Consider the following 27,662-nt stretch of genomic DNA (forward strand, 5'->3'; position numbering starts at 1 on the left):
GTCTAGTAACACTAAGTAACACGAATGCCGTGAGTGGTATATCTAGCACTGTACACTGTTGCTTTCACTGAACTTCACTTTGACTATGGACGCGACGGTAGCGGGTGTACCGAAAAGAGGTGACGTAACGAGACGTACTCCGAACCGGGCTCACGCCTTGCTAGTAGAAGACTCTCCGTGTGTGATCGGAATTGCGACCTTACGCCAAACGCAGGGGTTTACGCAATGTGTGATCGGAACGGGCTTTCTCCGTACTTAGCAAGGAGCTATCTTAGGCCTAGAGTAAGGTCCTAGTTAGGAGCAGACTGGGATGTCAACTGACTTGGGATGTGTCCCGGCGGGCTTTTATACCACCCGACGGCGTGGGTGAAAGCGACGCTTCCTTCCTTCCTGCGGCGAGGCGTCACCCCGCGTGGAGGGGGTGTAACGGGAGTAACGGGACGCTGGACCCGCGCATCTGCAGTGGCCGGCCATCGCAATGTAGAAAAAATGGTGCGGTACCGTTGGAATCGGAAGGGCCGGCGGAACCTTCTACCTGCGTTACGCGTGGGAAACTTGGTCGTGCTACAGTAGCTATTAAAACAAAGAAGAATTGAATGATGACATTAATTTATTATTCTACGTAATTTCTTTCAAAGATTTGTGTGGGTAAATCTTCTCTCCGCTCCTCAGCTATAATCTTGCGCCAGTTTTCCCTTTCAACGTCTTGTTTTGGGAATCTGGAATAAAAAGCTTTTTTATTACTTAAAAACGAATTTGCTATTCCCGGGTTGTTTCTTTTTATAATTAAAGTAATTTATAAGATATGTATTATGTTATTGAATTGAAATCATTTATTTCAGACTTATTGGTCCATAATAATAAATAAATACATACATTATTAATATGAAATAGGCTTCTTTTACAAAAAATATAAATTAGCGACTCCATCATTCCATTTTTAACTATGTTCCACTTCAACCATCTTTTGTCGCCGTCCGCTCATTACTAGTATAGCGCGAGAGAAAGAGACAAACTGCGTAAGACCAAATCAAGGAATTTACTTCAATTATTCTAGAAAATAAATATTTTTAGTAAGTTAGGAAGCCATTTTGGCCACAAATGCATAACATTATAAAATTATTAACAATTACTTACCTGAAATACGATACGTCATCCTTTTTTAACGTATATAAGGTGTTACTTTTGCACTTTTTTACGGAGCACTTAGGCATGTTGCCGACACGGCGGATGAAGCGCTACTGACCGCCCAATTGTGCTTAGAACATTTTCAAGCACAATTTGCTGCGGACACATTCTAAGCCGTGATGGTGCATCTAGGTAGTTTAGATCGATGGTTATAACGCTCTTAAACAGTGTAGAATTAGGAGCCTCGCACGTCAGGGCTCCGTCGAAATGAATATGAATATGAATACTGTTATTCGTGAGTTACAAGGTCGTACATAGAACTTTAAAGCCCTACATAAAAGATGTCAGGACAAGTCTATCTAGTCTATACCCTGAAAACATTTTGTAGCAGTAGCACGATATAGCTGTTAAAGTTCTATAAAACATTGCTACCAACTTAACAAACCACTCAATTCATCGTAGAAAATTAAAATATTGTATGAAATCGAATTCAAATGTATGAGAACTCGATTCGACGCGGCTCGATTCGTCTTAGTGGCCAGTATTCAGAGAACCATACCATAGACAGTTTTATTTTCATGTTTTCACTTAAACTGCATATTCAAAATGGTAGGTGGTGTGGTCCACTAGATAGCTAAGATGACTGAAAGTAGGTATTTGTTGAATTTATAATTTTCTTTCAAAGTAAGTGCTGGGTCGTAGAAAAAGTATTGTATGCAACGGTGTTTAACTGAGTCAAAAAATGCTCGTGGCGTCTTTATTAACAATTTTCGGCTTCGCCTCAAATTGTTACCCACGCCACTCACCTTTTTTAGGGTTCCGTAGTCAACTAGGAACCCTTATAGTTTCGCCATGTCTGTCTGTCCGTCCGTCCGTCCGTCCGCGGATAATCTCAGTAACCGTTAGCACTAGAAAGCTGAAATTTGTTACCAATATGTATATCAATCACGCCAACAAAGTGCAAAAATAAAAAATGGAAAAAAATGTTTTATTAGGGTACCCCCCTACATGTAATGTGGGGGCTGATATTTTTTTTCATTCCAACCCCAACGTGTGATATATTGTTGGATAGGTATTAAAAAATGAATAAGGGTTTACTAAGACCGTTTTTTGATAATACTAATATTTTCGTAAATAATCGCTCCTAAAGGAAAAAAAAGTGCGTCCCCCCCCCTCTAACTTTTGAACCATATGTTTAAAAAATATGAAAAAAATCACAAAAGTAGAACTTTAAAAAAACTTTCTAGAAAAATTGTTTTGAACTTGATACATTTAGTAGTTTTTGAGAAAAATACGGTAAACTACGGAACCCTACACTGAGCGTGGCCCGACACGCTCTTGGCCGGTTTTTGACCTCTTTTAACCACCAGTTGCATAAAATACTATTTCGGAACATAATTGGTTTCGAACAAGAACAAAATTCTCGAGAGAGAAATCTTGATACTAAAATTGGATTAACTAGATAACTAGAACTCTAGTTTCAACTTCTGCTTGTAATATTAGTTGTAAATTGTTGTTTAACACATTTTTTCGTCAGCTGTGACAACGAGTAGAAGTACCTACACTACGAAAATACTAAATTTATTGTGTAAGAAAACTGGTGTTTTGGGTCAACAACTTAGGACACTATATCCTTAATTCTATCTCTATGTCCTTAAATAATACATATCTCCATTGCAGAGATGTGATCGAGCCTAGAACTAAGGTCGCGGAGACGGAGTCGCCCAAAATGGGGGAAAGAAGTCCTCGATCCGTCTTGAAAGAAGCCAAAGAGAAATTGAAGACGTCAGTACCTAATGAAAGCTACTGTTTTTGCTCACCAATTATCAATAACATTATAACATATATACACTATGTAACATAATTGCCGAAGATAAATCCTACGGCTTATACATTACCTTCTATAGTACCTTTAATTTTCATGGTGTTTATTTAAAAAAAAGAAAGTGGTATTCGTAACCGCTATTCGATACCGGTTATGCTCTTAAATGGATCACCAGCATTAATGTTACATCCTGTATAAAACCATAGATTAACTCGTCGAATGTTGCTTGTCAATTTTTATCATTGAAAATGTGACCTTGACATTTAAAACAATAGATTAAAATTCCCACGCACTGATCAGTGCTAAGACATACGAAGGGTTAAATATAAGAAGATCATGCCATCCTATGGCGATCGGCGTTAAATGTCACTTTCGAGCCATACATCTATGTCAAAAGTGACACTTAACGCCAATCTTAAAATAATCGATGGCAACAAGGCAATCTTTTGTGGCGCCATCTATGTGTGGTGTAGTGTATGCGCGTTTTTAGGCGGTCGCATTTTAATGTATGGGATGGTATGATCTTATATTTAATCTATGATAAAACTCAATCAAATCGGAGGGGGACAGTAGGTTACCTTTCTTTGGCAGTCGAGGCAGTACGCGCGTTTTGCTCGGTCGAGCAACTTGCCTCGGGTTTTCCGCGCGAGCATATTGCCTCTTTCTGTGTGGACCCGGCTAATCATTTACAATATGCTTCTTGGCTACCGAAACAAATATGAAAATAGCTTAACACATAGGTATTGTAGGTTTCAAAAATTTTGCAGAAAAAATAGAAATTCACTACACTACTACATTACATGTTTATAGTATATGAAATCTATGGCAGAATTCATAAACCAACGTGCCATTTTTTTTCTCAGCGTGACTAGAGCGTCGGCCTCGCGAGAGAAGAGTCCAAGCGCGGTGCTTCGCGAAGCCAAGCGGAGACTCCGCAAGCTGGAAATAGAAGCGGAAGCCGTCGAGCGCTCCTACATGGACTACCGTCGGCGCCGGGACAAGTCTCCTCTACTGGACGACTGTACGTATCTTATACTTCTATACTTGTGTCACTGAAGCGTTGAAAAGCAAAGAAAAATACAATAGGGAACTTGACTGTACTTAAAATAAAATATTTTATAACATGCACGAAATAAAGCATCAGATAAATATAAGAAAAGCATGGATAGAAGTTGTTTTTAAATACAATTTATATTTAATAAGTCAGATAGAAAAATATAAAGTAACTGAGTTGACCGTGACGTCACTCAATTCGATTTCATATTCATTCCATATTAGCAAGACGTTCAAAGTCCTTTTGACAGTTCTTAAAAAGAAGCTGATTTGACTAGGAGGCAAGTAGCCTATTACAAACCGTTATGCACGACATCTGAAGTTGTCATTCCCAATTTAATGCGAACATATTTTGTTTCAGTAACACCGTGCATACCAACAACGCCTAGCATAATGCCGACGCATCACAAAGAGGCACCCGAGCACTCAAAAACACAACCACATTCCACAGATTCCGTGCACTTAGACTTAGAGAAATACCTCAAAAAGTACCACATTAATCTTGACCTCGGACAAGACCACTTTAAAAACAAAAACACTGCCACTAGACTTAAAAACCCAGTGCCAGAAGCTTATTCTGAAATGGACAGGAATATCAAACCCATCCCAAAACAAGACTACTTAGAAAAACCTATTACAGAGTTTAGAAAATTATACTACACTAACCCAGAACGGGCATGCAATATATCTCAGGATAGTATGAAGTCCTTACGTAGAAGCAGAGAAAATAGTCCAAAAACTCGAAAAGGAAAATCTTCTGATATAGAAGACAATACAAGAAAGGAAATAGAAATGCTTAAGCAAAGTATAATCAGAAACGATTTGCAAGAACCGATTAATACTGCTGAAACGTCGAAGGAGGAAAACATGGCCGATAATCTGTTGTTAGTTGAAGTAGAAAATGTGACCGAGGTTAAAGAGTTGAATGTCGAAGACCAAACGGACATGGTTGTACTTGTCGAAAGCTTGGTAGATTGCAAAGAAGCAATAGTAGCGGAGCCAGATGACAAGGCAGATGTGTCTAAAATGACTTTAGTAGTCAGTCCAAGGCATATTGAGGAAAATAATATTACTATAGAAAGACTAGGGACAACGCTTGCGGGGATTAGAACTGCAGTACGAGACAACGTTATTACATCAAGTGATTTTACTTTATCGGTTCGGGAAGAAATTCTAACAACAAAAGAATACTATGCAGCGAGTGGCGAGAATTATGCTCCGGAGAATATACAAACAGAATTACGCCGGGAACCGGACTCTGAACTACAAATTCCAGCGCAAAGTTCGGGGATCGAAACATTCGAAACTGTAGAAATTGTGGAGGACTATCCTGATGATTTTTCGGATGACGTGGACAACTATAAGTCCGATGTTAATTCCCCCATATCTCTTCCTAAAACTTCTGAAGATGAAAACTTTTGGGACTAGTGTTATCTATAAAATTAAACAAAACATAACTATAGTCATAATTTATTATATAATAAAACATACATATTATTTTACATCTTTTTTTATATAAAAGTACAAACATTCGTAAACATATTTCTCAGTGAACATTCCACTCGCATTTTGGCATTTAAACAGGACAGCACGAATAAATCAAAACTATAAATGCTAACGCAGTGAATTATATTATTGTCTTATTCGGGAACCGACGAAATGCAATCTAGAAACATAAAATAAATCCTAAAAATATCAATAACGACTCCTAATCGTGAGATTTTTATAATTACTAACATTATGCTGCCTTTTCTTGGGGAGAAACAATATCTAAGGGCAAATTCAATCAAATATTTAATTATAAGGATCAAACATCAAAAATATTTGCAAGTGACTTCAACAAACGACATAGAACATAGAATGTGCATCTTAATAACTAAGTGACGTCATAACTTGGTATAACATTTAACAGCTAATTTTGACCGCTAAAATTAAACACACACATTGGATCACACTTTGATGTATATTGAACAATATGTTCAAACTATTTGAAAGTTAATTATTTCACATGTGCATTCATTATGTGTGAGACATTATTATTTTAGCCGTGCACTATTTTAAATCCATTGAATGGATTTTCTATGGCTAGTAGTGTCAATTTTTTGTGTCTCGCACCGATTTCAGACAACACATTTATCACGAATGTATACTATAACATTATGTCGACACTTATATAGGAGCTCTATACATTTTAACATTTAGAACAGTCTTTACAAAATATTTTAAGACTGTCATAAACATTTATTAGGTTCAGTCACTCCTTTTAATATCTATTTATTTAGCAACGTTGCAACAGGATTTAATACAATTTGAATCAACTTTTTATGTCAATTGAATCGTAATTCGAATAAAGTTGGGGAGAAAGTGATTTCGTTGTTTAGTGAAACTAAGTACACTCAGATCAATATATAGGTACAGTCAGAAATCAGGTACAGAAATCATCATCACTTCTTTATGCCTGTGACTGTACGTACACTAAACCTTGTTTTTATACTTCGAATAGTAAAATGACAATTCAGTTATCCAACTGATCAACAATTATATTCATGTACAAATCTTATACAAAAGCGGCAATTTTAACAGTAAATCTGCTAAACGAAACGTCACTTTACTATTATAAGTAAAAAAACATAGCTTACAATAAAAATAATCTACATACAATACATATACAATTACAATATAACATTATATGTCATTTTCACATTTCAGTAGACTACATAACATTATACAAGAAATAAAATTATATTTACCCTCTCCCAACAATCGACTATAGGGCAATTATATTTATTCATAAAAAAATAAATTTCTTCGTGACTTTAATATATTGTTTTAGTATTGGGTCATGCAAAATAAAATAAAAAATAGAGAAAAAGAAATAGGTGTCTGGACCGTACAGATTATTAGAGGAGTAGGTATTTTATAAGTGTAATAAACGGTTTTCTCAATATTAACAATCTATATAACCATTCATTTTAAGCACCATTAAGTCAATTATAAGCCTGCATACAACCTGTTGTTTTAAAGGACCTCAGCTGGACTATAATTTCTGCTAATAATGAAAATTCAAAAGAAGCAGCCTAAAGTGATTAGTCATATTTTTTAAATGATGAGTGAGTAATAAAATTATGAAATACTTTGATTCGACTGAATCAACGTTAACAAAGCGTAGCAATTTAAATATCAATTACGGTAACCGAAAACAGTACCATCGATTCATCACATTTTTTTTTTATTTCTGCTATGGAAATTTTTTAGCAGTTCCTTTTTTACTAAGTCGGAATAAATGTGATGGTAAGAAATAATAAAATAAAAATTGTAACTTCTAAGTAGTCCCTTATGACCCCTTAGACTAATATTGACTTATTTAATATTCCCCAAAACATACGCTGACTCCATTTTCTCAGACTACTCATATACGCATTTCGATTATCAATGATAGCTTGGTTGGAACGTCCAACTTGAAATGGTAGCGTGTCAATATTGTTAGTGTTACTAAGCTGCTGTTGGTCAGGATCCGAAGCTAACAGTTTGATTTTAATCAATAGAAACGTCCAGCGTATAGTTAAGACTTGTCATCAGTGTTGCTAGCTAGGTAGTGGTGGTCAGTCTAAGCTGAAAGTTTGATTATTTTGCATAGAAGCGTCCAGCGTAAAGTTAAGGTTTGTCATCAGTGCTAGCTGGGCGGTGGTCAAAAGCCGAAGCTGACGTTTTGGCCGAGGTTCTTGGTAGCTAGCGCTGCGCGTGGCGAGTTGGGACCTGTCACTCGGAGCCAGTTTGATACCTGAAAAAAATATTCATAAATAAATATTTGTTGCTATTAAAGTTTCTGAAAAGAATGCTAACAAAGAATACATTAAGCCGCAATTTCTTATTTATATTTGTTCCATGGATGATACGACCACTGAGCACGTGAAACACTGATGTTTAACTCAAATTGGAAATAGTGGGTGGGCTGAAGGTGGGAGATGGTACTCTCGTAGGCAATGTATACTGACCTGTAGAGGTTTGACGAGTCCCCTGTGCGAGCAAGGTGTCTTTGGAGCCATGTGTCGCATTGGACGGGTAGTAAGAAGCTACACACTGACCTGCCACTGTCGTAGTCGATGCAAGAGGTATCTTTGGAGCCGTATGCCGCATTGGACTGCAGTAGGAGTTACACACTGACCTGCCACTGTCGTAGTCGATATGTACTGACCTGTAGAGGCAGAAAGCGGTCTTGACGCGCTCCTTGCGCGAGCAAGCGGTGTCTTTGCAGACATGTGTCGCATTGGACTGGCAGTGGGAAGCTACACACTGACCTGCCACTGTCGTAGTCGATATGTACTGACCAGTAGAGGCAGAAATCGATCATGACGCGCTCACTGTGCGAGCAAGCGGTGTCTTTGGAGCCATGTGGCGCATTTGGCTAGCAGTAGGAAGCTACACGCTGACCTGCCACTGTCGATATGTACTGACCTGTAGAAGCAGAAAGCGGTCTCGACGCGCTCCCTGTGCGAGCAGGCGGTCTCTTTGGAACCACTGGGCTGCAGTACGAGCTACACACTAACAGTAAAACGCGCTACGCCTTGAATGATTAATTGATTACAAAGTTAAATACATGACAACGCTTAGACCGACGCCTTCGCATTCGCGCGGGAAGCAATTTCGTCAGATTGTCTGCTGACAGTAAGGTTAGTACAGCCGGCTAACAATATTGACCTGCCGAGACACGGAGCAATCAAGGTGCGGCTCCTGTGCAGCGATGCGTATCGTGTGGGGCGGCCTACAAGCAGCGGAGTGCAGTAGCTATACCTGCAGAGGCACGGAGCGGTCGTGGTGCGGCTCGAGCGCGGGAGCGCGGTGGTTGGGCGTGGAGCAGCGCTCGCGGCGCGGCGTGTGCGCGGCGGGCGTAGCCGGATGTCGTAATGGGCTGTTGTAGCTGAAGGACGCTGATGCGACGCTCTCGTTTAAATCGTGGGCTGCCCATCTGGTGGTCAACAATTGGTTAGGTCAAAATTAAGCGTATAGTTTTAAAAATTGTTTAACTAATATTGAAAGCGTGTTTTCTGAATCGATTTGACGCCAGACCCTCTAGACCGCGCGCGAGTCCATACTTGAAGTCGCGCTTGATGTATGGCCTCGCGCGCGACAAGCCAAGTTGTGCTAAAGGGTCAGGTGGCGATTCTGAGGCGCCGTCTTTCTGACAGCAAACTTCAAAATCCACCAATCATAATATTATATAGACATTTATTTAATTGGTGGGTTACCCGCGGATAAAAAGCACCATATGTACAAGTACAGTCAACAACACAGCAGTAAATACAAAGTCTCAAAAATATGTATACAGAACTTTATTCCCTGTACTATCAGCTGCAAAAGTGCATGGAGAAATTATGAATGAATTCTTCATCCACTTTTGCATATTAACGTGTGTATAGATATTTTTGGCACTTTGTATTCACAGCTGTTTTGTTGACTGTACTGTAAAGATACTAACTTATCTCTTTCTGTGGGTGAGTAAAGCGCGACGGTGTGCCTCCACCGGTACACGTTAGGGTATGTCTCGGGGCTGATGTTACACGGGGTGAGTGCGTCGAATACTAGTCGGTCCATCTTGCTCGGCTCCTCTCTGAAATATCAAATTGTAAGTAAATACGTTTTCTAAACGCATAGTTAGTTATACATGTATAAATCGTAGGATATTGAACTCGTAAGACCAAGGTGAAATTTCAAATTTCATGATACGCGCAGATTTGTCAATTGTAAGATTTAATAGTATGACAGACCAGAGCATCCGCCTTCGTAAATTAAATAATATATTGTAAAATTGAAGGTTTCAAACATTACTAAAATAAACCGAAGTAATAGAAATGCAATGCAAGTGAACAAATTAATAGTGATAAAACATAGTCCTATAAAATGGTGTGAAAATGAACAGTACCCGGGCTCGGCGACCATCCTGTCGCTGGCATCCGCCATTTTGTCCAGAATATAATAATATTCGCATAAACAGGGATAACAAAGAACAGTAGTCCTATAAAAATGGGGTGAAAGTGCACAGTACCCGTATATAACGGGTTTTGCGAGCGCCCTGTCGCTGGAGTCCTCCATTTTGTTCAATCATAGCAGTGAAAATGACTAGTATTCGTATAAACGGGGGCATTAACGAAAAGTAGTTCTATAAAATGGGGTGAAAGTGAACCGTACCCGTATATAAAGGGCTCGGCTAGCGCCCGGTCGCTGGCGTACGTAATCATAGCAATGAAAATGACTAATATTCGTATAAACGGGGGCATTAACGAACAGTAGTTCTATAAAATGGGGTGAAAGTGAACCGTACCCGTATATAAAGGGCTCGGCGAGCGCCCTGTCGCTGGCGTCCTCCATTTTGTCATCATCGTTGTCGGAATGCTCCGAGGCGGTCTGATACTCGTCAGAATTGTTGGAATCGCCTGATTCGTCTTCTGATATCTGAAAAAGAATTTATATATATACGTGTCCGTTGACACAGCCGACAATTCTTAGGGGATTTTTCTCGCTTACATTTTTCATTAGGCACTGGTCCCACCGCGAGCTAGTAAGCTATGTGTTATCGGCTATAAAAACGAACAAAAGCACTCCCGTGCAAGTTAAAGAGACACGGCGATATTTATAGCTCACCGCTGGGCGAGTAACTATAAACATGGCCGTGTCTCTTTTATTTACGCGGGAGTGATATTTGTTTGTTTTTATAGCCAATAACTCATAGCTTACTAGCTCGCGGTGGGACCAGTGAATTAAACCAACAAGTTTCTACTAACAAAGCTGGTGTTTCAGAGTATAATAGGCTAGTTTCCTACTAGTCAAATCAGCTTCTTTTTAAGAACTGTCAAACCGATTTGCTAATATGGAATTATTGGGTTGGTAAGAAAGTAATGAGCGATCGATTGAATTCCACATAAAATTTTTGAGAGAGTTCTAGAATCTTCTATGGTCGAAAGTATATAAAGGGCGAGTCGCACAGTTTCTCGTCAGTCATTCACTAGCTGTCGCCGAGCTAATATAAGGAAGAAAATGGACGAATTAAAAGTGCATGTAAGGCATTGCTTACTATATGAATTTCAGTCTGGCCATTCAGCCGCCGAAGCAGTGCGTAATATATGTCAGCGTGTTGCTCCTGAAGTTGTGTCTGAGGCCACGGCGAAACGATGGTTCCAGCGGTTTCGTAGTGGCGACTTTTCATTATCAGATCAACCTAAGTCTGGTCGACCGGTGAAGATTGATGTAGCCAAATTAAAAACCTTAATTGAAGGAGATCCGAGGCTAACGAGTCGTACTCTTGCTACCGAGTTAGGCTGCTCTCATGTCACCATAGAAACACATTTACACGAGTTGGGAAAAAACTACAAATACAGTGTTTGGATACCGCACGAACTTGATAGAGATCAACTAAACCGCCGTGCCGATATCTGCATACAACTTCTGTCTTTTCGCCGCACATTCAACTGGTTGGACCATCTTATCACTGGAGATGAAAAATGGGTCTTATATATAAATCACACACGCAAACGTCAGTGGCTAGCTCCAAACGAAAAAGGAATAGAGGCACCAAAACCAGAGCCTTACCCGAAAAAAGTTATGCAGTCCGTTTGGTGGGATATTCATGGTATTATTCACTGGGAACTCCTACCAAGTGGAATGACTGTTACCGCATCAGTATACTGTAATCAGCTTGAAAATTTAAACCAAAAAATCTGTCAGAATCGTCCACAGCATGCTAAAGTTTTTTTCTTACACGACAATGCTCGCCCACACATTGCAAAAGTGACTCGGCTAAAGCTATTGGAGCTAGGTTGGAAAGTGATACCTCATCCACCGTACTCTCCAGACTTGGCACCTACGGATTACGCATTATTCAGATCGCTAAGCAATGCCTTGAATGAAAAAAAGTTCGATGATCAAGCCCATCTACGATAGTACATAGCTGAGTTTTTTGAATCTAAACCTAAGAACTTCTTCGCCGATGCTATTCATTCTTTACCAGAACGATGGAGACAAGTAGCAGATAACGAAGGCCGTTATATTTTTGATAAATGATTAAAATAATAAATTAAATAAAAATTACAATATTGGTTATGATTCGCTCATTACTTTCTTACCAACCCAATACTATGAAATACTGAGGAGTGACGTCACGGTCAATTCATTTACTTTATATCTTTCTCTTTGACTTATTAAATATAAATTATGTTTAAACATAACTACTGTCCATATTTTTCTTTTAATTATGAGGTGTTTTATTTCATGCACTGCATAAAATATTTTATTTTAGGTATAGGAAACTAGCCTATAGTGTAGCTCGACATTTACCTCGGCGGGCACGACGGTGCACTTGGCCGTGTCCAGAGCGTAGAGCGCGGGCGCGGAGTCGCCGCCGGGAGAGTTCACGCTGAGCGGCCGCGAGCTCTCGTTGCGCTGACTCTTGCCGTCACCTAAACAAGACAAACACTTTATATAATAATACACTTTATTTAGCTCTCTTTAACTTTCCTTACTAACATTCCTTTAACTCTCAAATAGTCTTTACATCCTGGCGGGTGTTGCCTCTGCGTGTGTTCCAAGATACGGGGAAGGGTAACATACGCTCGGTGTACCCCTTATATTTCATTAAAGTATCAAAAGGGCCTCTACGCGTTGGCTTCGGCCCCGCGCACGCCTCCCTAAGGTCCGGAACAAAATTGTTCCGCGATGGGAAAGACAAAAAATGAATACACCTTGAGATATAATCATGTCATTATACATATGTCGCCGTAAGAACCAGCGAGAAAACTTTACTCACGTAAGACTACATTATAAAATTAAAAACTTTGATTGACAGATATTTCTCGAATCGAACGAATCAAAATTATTTGAGAAAGCGAAAAAAGGATACTCTATTTGGTTAAAAAAAAGTTTTAATTGTAACGGAGAACATTTTAATGCACATTAAGCCTTAAGAATACTACTGAAAATTTCATATTTTAGGCTCATATAATGTCATATACATTGAAACTTAACTCATGTATTTTATATTCATGGTACATGATTTTTTTAGCGTTCTTTCATGCTTTTATTGTGGAGATTATGTAAAGACTGTGCTTTCCTATTTTGACTAAGAGAAAAATATAACACAGATTGTTTGATGAAAAAAATAAGATCAAAACATAAACTTACCAATATCACAATCAAACGTCAGCCTTCTAATAAAACTCTCCGTCTTCGGACTAGTCGACAATATCGACCTGTTCTTCCTAAACGACGCGTTCTTCTTACTGTTCCTCTCGAAATTCTCAATCCTCCAGTCACACCGGCACTTAGAAGCCTTCTCCCAGAACTCTGCACACTCCGCCTCAGACACCGACGGCCCTTTACTCGCCTCGGGCTCCATCAGCTCCTCACTTATAAAACTAGCTAAGCATTTAACATGGCTATCTATTATATGAGACATTTTTAACCTGCTCGGACCTCTTGTGGCTTTATGCTCGTCGTCCGAACTGAATATATCGTCGTTCGGACAACGTAGTTTCACCAAAAACTGCGCTAAACTGTTTACATCATCAGTGTCTTTAGTTTGTCGTTTCAACATGAAGACGGCCAGCTGAGCTAGCCGCGAATGTATTAAAGCGAAGTTGATGTTCTGAAATCGCTCGTCGTCCATATAAGTGTACATTGTGTGTTGTAAGTATTTCGCTTCGGCTTTTAGAGATTCTCCAGCGACTTCTGGTTCGGATGTTAGAGAGAAGGTTAGAGCGTCGGCGATTCTTTTAGCGAATACTTGACAGGTTCTTTCTATACAGACGAGTTGGCTGACTGAGTGGTTTGGGTGGGTGGTTGGTGAGGCTATGTCGCCGTTGGTTAAAGCTTTTGTGGGTTGCCGGCACATTCGTTGTCTGATTGGGTCGGTTTTCTTCCAATGGGCGGGTCTGTCTGAAGATATGGTGCAGGTTTTCATGGCGACGCATAGTTCGGACATGGGGCTGAGTACTGAGTTTTGTTTGGTAGGGGTTTGCGAGAGGTTGGCTAGGTTTCCTAAGCTGATCCTGGAGACGGAGACATCTTCAGGGGAGTGAGATTGCGCGCAACTGTCGCTGTATGCGAAGGAGCAGGCGGTCTCGTACTTGGTCTTGAGATAGTTTTCTAGTAGCGCTAGTCCTTCAGGAGTTCGGAGGTCTGTGAAAGTGTCGAGGAAGGGCCAGTACTCTTTCCAGCCTACTTTCATTTCTTCTGCTAGGTTCCTGTAACAAAAACATGTTATGTATCTAATTGGACTTTTGTGTGAGCATATTTTTGGTAGTAAAAAGAGAAAGTTTGACCCGAAAAAAATATCGATATCGCTAAGCGTTTATCAATCACCCTACGCTACCTATTTTTCCTTTGTGTAATTGGGTTGGAAGTTCTGGCAGTGATGCTGAATATATGACAGTACTGGCTTTTGCCTGCGGCTTCGCCCGCGTTAGAATTGTTAAAATTGAAAAAAGACCAAAATTAGCCTATATCACTCTCTATCTCTTCAACTATCTCCACTTAAAAAATTACGTCAATTCGTCGCTCCGTTTTGCCGTGAAAGACAGACAAACAAACAGACACACACACTTAATATTAATATGGATAATAATTAATTGAAATACGGTTGTACTCACGTTATTATATCGCTATTGCTGCGACATGTTTCGGGCCAATTCGGAGGCCCCTCTTCAGGCGTATAGGAGTTCACGCGACGGCTAGACTCCGCAAACTGAACGCGCCGCTCGCCGCTCCGCCCGCTGCGCGCGCGCTGATAGGACGGGGGAGGGGGGACACAGTGAGTGCAGTGTGCTTACCTCCATCGGTCGACACAGCCGCGCTACCAGAACTCTACACAACAACTACAGCAGCAGACTGCTCTGCGCCCCCCTCCCCCGTCCTATCAGCGCGCGCGCAGCGGGCGGAGCGGCGAGCGGTGTACAAGTAAATTGCACATGCGTCATCGAGTAAAGAATCATGTGATTATTGTTTTTACCAGTCATGTGATTGATTGCACCATCAGCATTTAGTTTGTATATAAACACTACAATTAGGTAAATGCCTACTCTTTTATTGCACTCTATTCATTCGATTCTATTCTGTCTAGACAGTACAATCATTACAATAAAGCAAGTATTTCTCGAGAACGTCTTTGAGTTAACTCTTACATCAACCTATCAAGTAAATGTTAGAGTAAGCAAGTACTTTAACATTAATGGTCCTTCGAGCCGAGCAAGGCATCAAGAAATCAAGGAATTATCAGGACAACAAGGTCTAAGCAAGACAACAAGGTCAGTGAATCAAACAAGTGAACAAGTGATCATCAAAACATCCAGTGAGACAACAAGGTCAAACAATCAAAATCAAGTGAGACGACAATAGGATCCACTAATCAAGCAACAAGGCAACAAAAAAAAAATCAAGAAAAGTGTACACAACTACTCATATCAAGAAAGGTGATTAAGCAAGAATATCATCGTCAATTATCAAGTTGTTTTATGACAAGTCATCTTCATAATAATCTAGGTACCTAGTTATCAAGACACAAAAATATGGAGGATCTGTATCAAGACCAGATTCGACTACAAACAGCCATCAAGCAAGCAAGAATCAATTTCAAGAAAGATAGTCAAGACCGTAAGACGGAAACCAACCTGCAGAGGAAATTATCTTCTCTGGACTTACTCTGGGAGGAATTCAACAAAAATGATGGAAAGTTACGTGAGTACGACAATCCTAATCATACCTACTTCTGCAAAAATCTTTATGAAGAAACGTACGATACCTATCAACAAACAAGAGAATTAATCCAGTCAGCTTTCCCTTCCATTTCCTCGCCATCAGAAATCACTGAACCTCAAGGTGGTTCCCACAACATTCAACCGATACCAAGACAACAAACAGGAGTAGCCAAGACGTCATTGCCAGCATCCGTAAGCGATAAAAACCAGCATGAACCTTCATTTACCTCGCAAGGAAATAATAGCAAGTTAGACGAAATGTTACGCAAGCAAAGTAGCAATTTCAAGGCGTTAGCCCGAACACTGGCTAATATCAAGCTAGACAGTGTTAGCGAAAAATGGGAGTTTGAAGATATCATAAAGTCTCTGGATGCTCGCTGGGCTGCCATCGATTCGCTGCACTGGGAGATAGATAGTGAACTCGGGGGAACGGACGAGGACTACGAAGCCATCTTTACGAAATATGAAAACGAACATGCCACCATGAAGAGGCAGATTAACAGCAAATTGTGGTCAACGTCGCACATAGAAAAGTCTACCCCACGTCTAGACATCCCCATATTTCATGCTCACTATCAACAATGGGTCTCGTTCAAAGATTTATTTACCGAAGCTATCCACAATAATACATGTTTATCTAACGCACAAAAGATGCAATTCCTGAAAAGCAAGATCAAGGGTGAACCGGAAAGACTTATACAGCACCTACCCATTAGTTCAGATAATTATACTACGTGTTGGGAAATATTAAACCATCGGTATAACAACAAAAAATTGATATTTATGACTCACATAAACAACATCATGAACATTCCAGTGATGCAACAAGCTACGTCAACCTACGTCAAGCGGCTACATGACGTCACTATAGAAAGTTTGAACGGCATAAAAAACCTAGGAGTCAACATTGAAACGTGGGATCCGATATTAGTCCATTTATTGCAGCAGAAATTGGATACCGAAACTCATAACGAATACCTAACAGCTCTGAAACAACCGAGAGAACTACCGTCGTTAAAGGAGTTCTTGTCATTTTTGGAGGGAAAATTCACCGCTATGGAATCATCACGGCGCAAACAAGAAGCCGCCATTACTCGAACAAGTTTTAATACAACGTCAACATCTAATAATCAAAACAAATCAAGCCGTTTCAATCAGTATTTTACAAGCAACCAGTCGAAAAATAATAAACCAGGGCTAGAATACAAGCGCAAGTGTCCAGTTTGCCAACAAGAACATGGAATTTATTTCTGTACAGAGTTCAAAAACATGGCCCCAGGACTTAAACGGAAAACAATTACAAAACTAAATCTTTGTAATAATTGTTTATACAATCATCATGGCAAACCTTGCAATTCTACTAAACGGTGCCAAGAATGCAACAGGTATCATAATACACTTTTACACGAAGCATATTACAATCAAAATAATGCGTCGCAAAATACGGTCGGAAATCAAAGTCGACAACAAGGATTTGGGACACACGTGGCCCAACAATGTGAAGAGAACAATCAAGACCCCAATATCCTCTTAGCTACAGCTATGATCAAGATCCTGGGAAAAAACGGAGTATGTCTCCATAAACATGAAAAAAGACATGTATATTCCTGTCTCAGAAAATGATATCAGAGCTTGCACAATATCATCAGATTCCTATTTCTGCTACATCAAGAAACCAGTCTATCAATTGAAAGGCGACAACAGTTTTTGTGAATCAGACCAATCGGGATGCAAGACTGCCAGCACGACATGCACAAATAATTGGATCGAAAGTAACGCTCTAAATACCTATATTTATTTTTGTTGTGCACAGTGTCAAGTTCGAACATTGTGCGCGGATCAAGTCACCGCGCACCAGCTGACGAATGCCGGACTTATAAACGTAGGTCATGGCTGCATTATTAAGACTAATAATTTCTCTGTTTTTCCACATAAACCTCACTGGTCTGAGCTTAAAATGAAACCTGATTTATACATCCCTATTATGGCACCTATAAATCACGTAATCAATATTACCATACCTCCTCCAACAGAAAAACGAATCTGAAGATCTACAAAGGGAAACTAACGAACTTGGAGAAAAGATTGAACAATTGAAGACCACCGAAGTTAACGCCGAGACCATATCATATCACGATATTCATCACTACGCCATGATATACGTGATTCTTGGAGTATTCGGAACTACAGCATTATTTATCTTAATACGACGAACGCTCGGGAAAATGCCGCCTACGCCGTCCCGACACATCGCCGAGGAACCTCCGGCCGCCACGCCGCCCCCGCCCCGCGCGTCGCCGCGCTCCGTCGTCGTCACCGAGGCGCACCAACTCAGCGATGAAGATCACTGCGACACGTCAAATCCTTCGCGATTAGATAAGGCGACATCCCCTTCATTTAAAGTAGTTACTTTTAGTTAGATTTAATGTTTATCATGTTTTTTAGCAGCATCTCCCTCTCCTCTCAACCGCCCCCCGGAATATGTACAAGTAAATTGCACATGCGTCATCGAGTAAAGAATCATGTGATTATTGTTTTTACCAGTCATGTGATTGATTGCACCATCAGCATTTAGTTTGTATATAAACACTACAATTAGGTAAATGCCTACTCTTTTATTGCACTCTATTCATTCGATTCTATTCTGTCTAGACAGTACAATCATTACAATAAAGCAAGTATTTCTCGAGAACGTCTTTGAGTTAACTCTTACATCAACCTATCAAGTAAATGTTAGAGTAAGCAAGTACTTTAACAAGCGGCGCGTTCAGTTTGCGGAGTCTAGCCGTCGCGTGTAGAGGGGCCTCCGAATTGGCCCGAAACATGTCGCAGCAATAGCGATATAATAACGTGATTACAACCGTATTTCAATTAATTATTTGAATATGTCTCACGGAAGTTTAACGTGTATAATATGGATAATATTAGTATGGATTTACAACAACCTTGTCACTAGAAAATGGAGGTAAATTTAGACTTTGCATAGAACATTTTCGCGTCAGTGTTATCAGTCGGTTTCACTGGCGCTTAATAGTGCCGTTTTGTCAAGAGTGCTTTTCGGTATCACTTACTCCGTCGACGCAGTGACTCAAATTAAACTTTAACCTCCGATATAACACAGAGGCTACTTGTCACCAATTGTTGACTCGGAGATCGCGCAACAGTATCTAGGCCCAAGTAATCTATTTACGTGCTTCGTTCTGTCAAGACGACTGTCTTATAGTTGATTAATATCTAATCTAAGCTTAAATGGGACTGGGCCGGTCATGACTGTCGCATGCACCCACAGAGGTGGGCAAACATTTCCACGATTTGGGTGCCGCAAGACGGGCGAGGATCCGGCAGACCCAGGTGGAGATGGCGGGATGACCTAGACGCATATCATGATGACAGGCCAGAGATTGCTCAAGACCGTGACGGATGGAGATCCACGGGGGAGGTCTTTGCCCAGCAGTGGGACACCATATAGGCTAATAATAATATCTAACCTGCCCACAGTCTCGAGTCCCTTAGTCATCTCCCTGAGCCGGAAGGCGGGCGCCTGTAGCTTGGGCTTGCGCGGCGGCGTCTTCCACTTGCGGCGGAAGCAGTCGGCCTCGCGCGCCGCCATGGGGCCGGCGAAGGCGCGGATCTCGTAGCGCGGGCTGAGCGGGTCGCGATTTATTTCCTGCAAATTATATTGCACATTGAACATATATTACGATTGATTATTAATTATATGATACATATATGATTGAAATTGGAGGCCTAACCGATGATCCCCTTGAACGCAAAAGAACATTATTTACCCGCTTCCTCGCGGCGACAAGTCTAGCTCGATACAAAATGTTGGGACCGCCACATACACGGTTGGCTCAGCTAGAGCGTTTCATTCGAAAAATCTTGCTCTACGAGGATATATTTATATAAACTTCAAGCTTTTTAGCATTAACAGTCACAGAGCAAAGCCGCAGGCGGACAGATAAATATTTTTGAGACTTTATTGAAAAATACTGGTAAGTAAACCATTTTTACGGTTACAGGCCTCAATGGCCTCATGTAACTAAAGCGAAAAATTAAACTGTAGGCTACGACTTAGTCCGTTTTCACATTATCCGATCCGATATCGGATGTCGGAAGGATTTCTATAGAAAAAATCCAAGATGGCGCCTGTAATGTATGGGATATCGGTCCGACATCCGATATCGGATCGGATAATGTGAAAACGCACTAAAACTGACCAACATTTGCTCAGAGACTTTTAAAAATTATGAAGTCTTTATTTTTTTAATTTTTCATACAATATAAATATTACCTTCAACGTACGCCAGTATTGTTGTCATTCACATTGTGTCACGCTTTAGACTTAACAGAAAATCGCAGTACATTACCTTTTAGGCCGATAGTCGACTATCATATATTTATCATAAAAATATGATCATACGCAACATGGCATCCTTTTTCTTCACGTTGGAGAAAATGGGAAACATACAGACCTATGATCATTATATCTATGATAAATATATGATGGTGGACTATCGGCCTTAGGAAAAACTTTCAAGGGTGATAAAAATCAAAATAAAAGTTATTTTTAAAAGTTGCTGAACAAATGTTGGTCAGTAAAAGGAGTATAGCCTACAGTTTAATTTTTTACTTTTGTTATAGGGCGCACTCGGTATACTCACAGGCGGAGCGGCGGGCGTGAAGGCGCGGCCGATAGAGGGTGCTGCGCTACCATCCTCTGCATGCAACACAGGAACGTAGAAACGTTCTTCTAGCATTCCCGATATGCGCCGCGCACACTCAGGAGATGCATTATTTGCGCGTTTGCAGATTATCTGAAGAAAGAGAGATTTAAAACTAGAAATATTAACAGAGTCCAGACAGCATGATGATGATGATTTTTTTTTATTTCGAAGCATCTACTCTTTTTGATTATGTTTTTTTATTTCCGCTACCCAAAGGTTGTCTGGTAGATCGCTCTTTAGCGATAAGACCGCCTGTTGTCTGCCTCTATTTATAATCATTTATTTTGTCTCCACTGTATCTTTTCCAGCAGGGTTAGCACATGATTGCCGCGGGAGTATGTCGCCGCGAGATAGACTACCCGTCCTTATGTCATTAATACAGTTAGAAGAAGACGTGCCATCTATCTCGCGGCGACATACTCTCGCGGCAATCATGTGCTAGGCCTACTGAGGTGTGCCAATAAAGAGTATTCTATATATCTATCTAATATCTATCTATGATCAATTGGGCGACGGAGACTTGGCTTATGAAATGCAATACGGCCGAAATATTTACCAGAGACTGAACCAATATTGAAGTTGAAGCAAATATTTGGAGAAGTCAGAAATACTTTTTTTATATATTGAAAATGTACGTGTCAATGCCGCGAAGACAAAACAGATGTGATTGCATCGATATAAACTGCTAGTATATCTTATTGTTCTGAATCATTTTACACATACATACAACGCCTGTTTCCCAAAGGGGTAGGCAGAGATCATGGATTTCTATATGCTACTATCCTGACAAATCACTTTCGCGTGAATCATTTTTTTATCAAAGAGAACTACGGAATAATGTTTGAGTTTCGGTATATAATTAAATAAATAAATATAGTCTATTTAAGACTTACATCTTTAGGTTGCTCGCCGAACTTATTCGTAGCTTGCTTGTTACACTGAGGGAAAGACGTAAGGACATCTACACACGCTTCAGCTCCGAATTTGGCGGCGAAGTGTAGCGGTGTCTCGTTCATGCCTTTGTCTGGAGTGTTAAGGTAGCGATCCACTAGGATTGCAGCGAATTCCTGTAACAAAATAAAATATGTTAAACTAACAGTCCTATGAATTGAATCTAGCAGTTTAAGTTTAAGATTATGTTTTTATCTCCTTTCACGACCGATTGGGCCAAGTCTCAGACGAAGGATACTATAGACTTGACGCAAGCGTACACCCGTAAGGGACAGATATAGAATAATGGAGCGAATTTAAGAATCACTTTAAAAATGGCTGACAGTTTACCATAAACAACCTACGTAATTTGGGCGGATAATAAGCTTGACAAGTCACGTCCTTATTGTTTGCCACAAACTCGTTTGTGGCAACGGCGGAAAAGTGAAACTATGACAAAGACAAAAAATAACATTTTGCTCTCTGTCACTCTTATTATAATTTGTATGTGACCATCTCGTTCGGTAGTGGTATTATTATTTGGCTGTCTAGTCTATAGTATCCTTTGTTTAAGGGCCAAGTGGATAGTGAGTGAGTATTGGTCTTAAATGCCGATAAGGGCAGCGTGAAAATGGTTGTGTGCCTCCTTGAAGAATTGTGAACACTGGCCAAACCTTCCGGTAGTGTGTGTGTGTGGATTGAGTGAGCACCTTCCGAAAATAAAAAAAAATATGCTGATCATTTAGTAAAAGTTCTAAAACAATTGTAAAACGAATCTCTGAATTTGTAAAAAGATAAATCAAAAGATACAGCCATTAACATGTGCTCACTCAGTTCTCACAAACTACCAACGAAAACAGTGAATATATTCATTTAACATATAATATTTATATACTAACATTTAGTAAAAAATAGGCCAACCTACCTCTATAAATATTAGATCACCTAGTGACGTATTAAATTTTTTACAAATAGTTTCTTATGCTCACTCAATCCACACACTTTTGAAAAGCCGAATTTTGATGAAAAACATAAGATTTAGACCGCTATTATATGTGTATAGTTTAGTAAAAGTGAAATGGGAATTTGTAAAATACAAAACGAACCACTAACGTGTCAGGTTTTTTTATAATAAATTTTTGTAAGTGCTCACTCAGTCCACACGTTTTGAGAAAGTTAAAAATGTAAATATCTTACGATTTGTAGCACCTAAGACACTCGAAAGTACTTCAACATTTAGTAAAAATTTTTACTAAATATCCACCATCTAATATTTTATATTCGTTGTCTGGTTTTAAAGATATTCAGACATAACTTTTCTCATACAAATGTATCAAGTAGGGTGACTACACTATGTCGGCTCCTGATTTTCCCCACCTTCCCATTGTCATATTGAGATTGAGGAGTTTCGTTCGTTCAATTTTGATAATATTAAACTAATACCATATTAATTATCCATCTGCAAACTGTTTTTAGGTTATGTTCTTGGCCTAGTGATGATGTGTATTGTGTAATTTTTATCGACGTCAGCACGGGTAGCATGGTCGCGCGATAGACGATAAAATATCAGGCCGTCCCTATCGCACTATCAGTAAGTGCGATAGGAACAGCCAGAAGTTTTATCATTTATCGCGCGACCATAATTGCCTGCCAGGATAATAACCATATCGACATGCATGCATTAAAAAGGACATGAATGATAATTGGTAAGAAACAAAGAATATAATACTTCACTAGTAAGAAACCAGAACCTGGTAATCTAATCGCGCTAACAGATGAGCGTACCGGATTTGTAAGTGGGAGCGAGAAATAGTTATTCTTTTCTCGCTCCCACTTACAAATCCGGTAAACTATTATCAAAATTGAACGAAACTCCCCAATCTCAATATGACAATGGGAAGGTGGGGAAAATCAGGAGCCGACATAGTGTGGTCACCCTACTTGATACATTTGTATGAGAAAAGTTATGTCTGAATATCTTTAAAACCAGACAACGAATATAAAATATTAGATGGTGGATATTTAGTAAAAATTTTTACTAAATGTTGAAGTACTTTCGAGTGTCTTAGGTGCTACAAATCGTAAGATATTTACATTTTTAACTTTCTCAAAACGTGTGGACTGAGTGAGCACTTACAAAAATTTATTATAAAAAAACCTGACACGTTAGTGGTTCGTTTTGTATTTTACAAATTCCCATTTCACTTTTACTAAACTATACACATATAATAGCGGTCTAAATCTTATGTTTTTCATCAAAATTCGGCTTTTCAAAAGTGTGTGGATTGAGTGAGCATAAGAAACTATTTGTAAAAAATTTAATACGTCACTAGGAGATCTAATATTTATAGAGGTAGGTTGGCCTATTTTTTACTAAATGTTAGTATATAAATATTATATGTTAAATGAATATATTCACTGTTTTCGTTGGTAGTTTGTGAGAACTGAGTGAGCACATGTTAATGGCTGTATCTTTTGATTTATCTTTTTACAAATTCAGAGATTCGTTTTACAATTGTTTTAGAACTTTTACTAAATGATCAGCATATTTTTTTTTATTTTCGGAAGGTGCTCACTCAATCCACACACACACTCCGGTAGTGCCTCTGAGAAGCCCGAGAGAAGGTATAGTGCGTACAATATGGCTGAATCAACTTTTTGTTGCCTGTTATTGCCCTGGTTACGGTCTCCTGAGTCACGCTGGTTTTATGCAAAATTATCCTACTGAAATTATGCAAGCATTTATGTACCTAGTCCATGTTTGTAGGTGGCAAATTAAGGGCTTGTGTAACACTAGAAAAATGCATGTTTCCATAGTTTAAGTAGCATAATTTTGCATAAAATCAGCGTGACTCAGGAGACCGTAACCATGGCAATAACAGACAAGAAAAAGTTGAACCCATATGACCCATACGACGGCCTGACAGATTTTTTCTGAGTAGTGCCCCTTCTTGTCCGTTATTCATCATAATCATCATGAATGCGTTATCCACGGCTCATGGGAGCCTCGGGTCCACTTTGATAACTAATCCCAAGATTTGACGTAGGCGCCAGTTTTAAGAAAGCGACTGCCATCTGACCTTCCAACCCGAAGGGTATTTAAGCCTTATTGGGATTAGTCCGGTTTCTTCACTTTTTTGTCAGTCATTGAACAGTAATATTCTCACCTTGCAGCAATCTGTGTCAGCATCTAGCCCATACAGAGTCTGGACGAAGGCAGGGTTGCCAACAGTTGTCAACACAAGGTTGCACATCTCTGCGTTTAACGCTTTGGCTGCTACGTGCAAAGCGTTATAGCGGGAACCCTCCTGAAAAATACACCACTTTTATGTATTGCGAAGAAAACAATGGCACATGGAGTTTAATCGAATAGAGATAGCTATAATTTCAAACACTAAAACGGGACGTAATCGCGTAAACTTAGGTTCATGTAATTATAACAAACTGAAGAGTCATATCTTGGGGAGGGGTGCTATACCGTAACCACGGCAACGAGTAGATTACCTGCATGATAGCCGGTGTGTTCCCACTGCTGACGAGGTACCGCGGGTTGTCCCACACCCGCTCCCTCACAGCGGCTAGCAGGCCCTTCTCGACCGACTTCCGAGGAGCCATGAGACAGCGTTATACCGTAACCATGGCAACGAGCAGATTACCTGCATGATAGCCGGTGTGTTCCCACTGCTGACGAGGTACCGCGGGTTGTCCCACACGCGCTCCCTCACGGCGGCCAGCAGACCCTTCTCGATCGACTTCCGAAGAGCCACCATGTCTTGGGGAGATGGCGCCTTGAATGGATAGGGTTTTTCACCCATTAACGCTGAAAAAAAAAGGAAACTTAAGTTCGAAGCAACGACTGGATATTTAGAGGATCGAAGATTTTATTAGGTAGGTAGATATTACAGTTTCAAAGAGAACGGATATAGATGATTATTGTCAAAGTATAATTTGTATTCACAGTGCGTTTCCTGCTATCTCTTGGCACAGGATTAAAACTTAATAAACCTCAGTTTCGACAATTTTATGGGTAAAATTTTTCAAATGACATTTATCAATTTATTGTTAATTATTATAATCACTTAATCAGTGTTCGCCTTCTAATTCATTATCAATCAGTGTGGCACTATCTAAGATGCTGGGCAATTATGTCGGTGCATGAAATTAAGCGCTTTTTTGGAATGTCTTTCAGTTCGCCAGTTTTAAGGTTTTAAAATAGACTAATTACTCTCAAGTCCAAGTCACTGATATATGAATAATGGATTCAAATGTCTTTTCTGTGGCATCCTGCTAATGCCAAACATGTTGTTATGAAATATTGATAATATACTTATGTAATTAAACATTATTAAGAAAAGTGAATGTGCCAGATACGAAATTTTATTGATACACTAGTTTCTAGCAGCGACTTCGACCACATGGAATGATTATGATATTTATGAGTCATAAAAAACTATCATATTTTTTGGAACCGCATACTATCCTTACAACTGAATTCATCTTAATAGGTGCAGCCGTTCAAGGTTCAAAAAGATTGCAACAGAGTTATTTTACATTTAAAATATTAATACCTAAGGAATATTTTTTCTAGTTGGTGATCAGCGATCAGGACCACATAAGATACCTACATTTAAGCAAAGAGGATCGAGTATTATAGAGAGTTACTGTCAAAGTAAAATGTGTAATCACAGAGCATAGACTGCCATCTCTCGACACAAGCTTAAAACTTTTGAACCTGACGTTTGACAGTTTGGCCCATATTGTTAGCTGATATGTGTTAAAATGTCTAATATTAATATTAGCGCCATCTAGCCGAGCGTTCCCCAAAGGTGTAACGCCATCTAGGCCTCCGTACCTTTTTCTATATGGCTTTGAGGTACGTTTTTTTCTTAGACCTTAATCCTTATACGTATATACGGAGTTACATATGTCTTTGATTTAGGTACCTATACGTGTCTTATTTATAATCGCCATAAAGCACAATTACAATAATTAATGTAATTTAATGCATTCCAAGCTGACCTATACGGTTATAGCGAAGACATTCCTAACATATGCGTTGCTTTTAAGCCGCGATAAAAATGTGACCTTACTATACACGCTATATGGCTATATTTACCTAGTAGACAATTAACTGACGACTAGGTTTATATTAGTATCTCTCTCATCCTATCTACGACCACGGGAGTGCGAGTGAAAAGTTACATCATTATTGCAACGGTCACGTTTATGAATTACGGAAATATATTAACACCAATACTAACTGACCATCACCCCCCCCCCCGTAATGTTTGCAAAAAAAATCAAATTACGACTAATAAATAAATAAATATTATAGGACATTCTTACACAGATTGACTGAGGCCCACGGTAAGCTCAAGAAGGCTTGTGTTGTGGGTACTCAGACAACGATAAATATAATATATAAATACTTATATTATATATACATAGACTCAGGAACAAATATCTGTTTTCATCACACAAATAAATGCCCTTACCGGGACTCGAACCCGGGACCGCGGATTAGCAGGCAGGGTCACTACCGACTACGCCAGACCGGTCGTCAAACTACTAATAATGGCTGTTACAGATAGTTTCATTTCCGTAGACACGCATGTTGTTTTCTAGTAGCATGAAATGAAACTCGCGTTTTCGTGAATATATTGTAATGTAATAGACAGGTCCACACACTAGAAGCAGCGTCGGCAGACAATTCCCTTGCACGGCAAATGTAGACGTGCCTCGGCCGAGGCAGTTACTCTGCTAAGGCCGAGACACACAGCTACATTTAGGCTGGTTTTTGTCATGCGGACCGTCCGCGCAGAGCGATCTGCGCAACCAATTTGTATGATCTTGATGTTGTCGTCCGCGAGGACCCCTCCGCTTAGTCCGCTTTACTCTAAAACGCTCCCTGAACTTACATAATACATTATTAGTCCGGTCCGCGTGACACTAAAACCAGCGCCTCACTATTTGTGGCTAGAAGGAATTGCCTCGCCAAGCTGTTCGCTCTGTGTGAACTCGCCTAATGAAACGATCTATAATAGTGTTGAGTACCTAGCGCGACTAATGGTGTTTGCGCACGCCTCTAGAATTATCGCCCATCTAATAAATTAAACATAACAGGTTGGCTAATAGGTATCCAATTACTTTGCCTGTTGCCAAAGGAATACTGAGGCATAACATTCTTGATCTGACACCTCGGACACTGACGATCAAATATATAAAAATATTATAGGACATTCTTACACAGATTGACTG

The 27,662-nt window shown here is 39.7% G+C and overlaps 2 protein-coding genes across 3 annotated transcripts in view; one reads left to right on the forward strand and one right to left on the reverse strand.

Moving 5' to 3' along the window:
* LOC125236155 overlaps positions 1–5,508 on the forward strand; it is a 26,768-nt gene extending 21,260 nt beyond the window's left edge. For both annotated transcript variants that reach the window (XM_048142855.1, XM_048142856.1), the window contains 3 exons: positions 2,809–2,913; positions 3,817–3,974; positions 4,368–5,508. In XM_048142855.1, the coding sequence (XP_047998812.1) occupies positions 2,809–2,913; positions 3,817–3,974; positions 4,368–5,434 (1,330 nt within the window). In that variant the 3' untranslated portion in view covers positions 5,435–5,508. The remainder of the gene's footprint in view (positions 1–2,808; positions 2,914–3,816; positions 3,975–4,367) is intronic.
* Positions 5,461–27,662, reverse strand: part of LOC125236156 (ankyrin repeat and LEM domain-containing protein 2) — a 40,004-nt gene continuing 17,802 nt past the window's right edge. The window contains exons 4-14 of the mRNA XM_048142857.1: positions 25,061–25,224; positions 24,572–24,712; positions 21,368–21,541; positions 20,412–20,564; positions 19,236–19,414; positions 13,178–14,238; positions 12,335–12,456; positions 10,326–10,456; positions 9,483–9,614; positions 8,798–8,972; positions 5,461–7,787 (exon numbers count right to left, since the gene is read on the reverse strand). Coding sequence (XP_047998814.1) covers positions 7,695–7,787; positions 8,798–8,972; positions 9,483–9,614; positions 10,326–10,456; positions 12,335–12,456; positions 13,178–14,238; positions 19,236–19,414; positions 20,412–20,564; positions 21,368–21,541; positions 24,572–24,712; positions 25,061–25,224 — 2,525 coding nt within the window. The 3' untranslated portion in view covers positions 5,461–7,694. The remainder of the gene's footprint in view (positions 7,788–8,797; positions 8,973–9,482; positions 9,615–10,325; positions 10,457–12,334; positions 12,457–13,177; positions 14,239–19,235; positions 19,415–20,411; positions 20,565–21,367; positions 21,542–24,571; positions 24,713–25,060; positions 25,225–27,662) is intronic.

The sequence above is a fragment of the Leguminivora glycinivorella genome, chromosome 18 (assembly GCF_023078275.1).
Source record: "Leguminivora glycinivorella isolate SPB_JAAS2020 chromosome 18, LegGlyc_1.1, whole genome shotgun sequence".
Classification (NCBI taxonomy): Eukaryota; Metazoa; Arthropoda; class Insecta; order Lepidoptera; family Tortricidae; genus Leguminivora; species Leguminivora glycinivorella.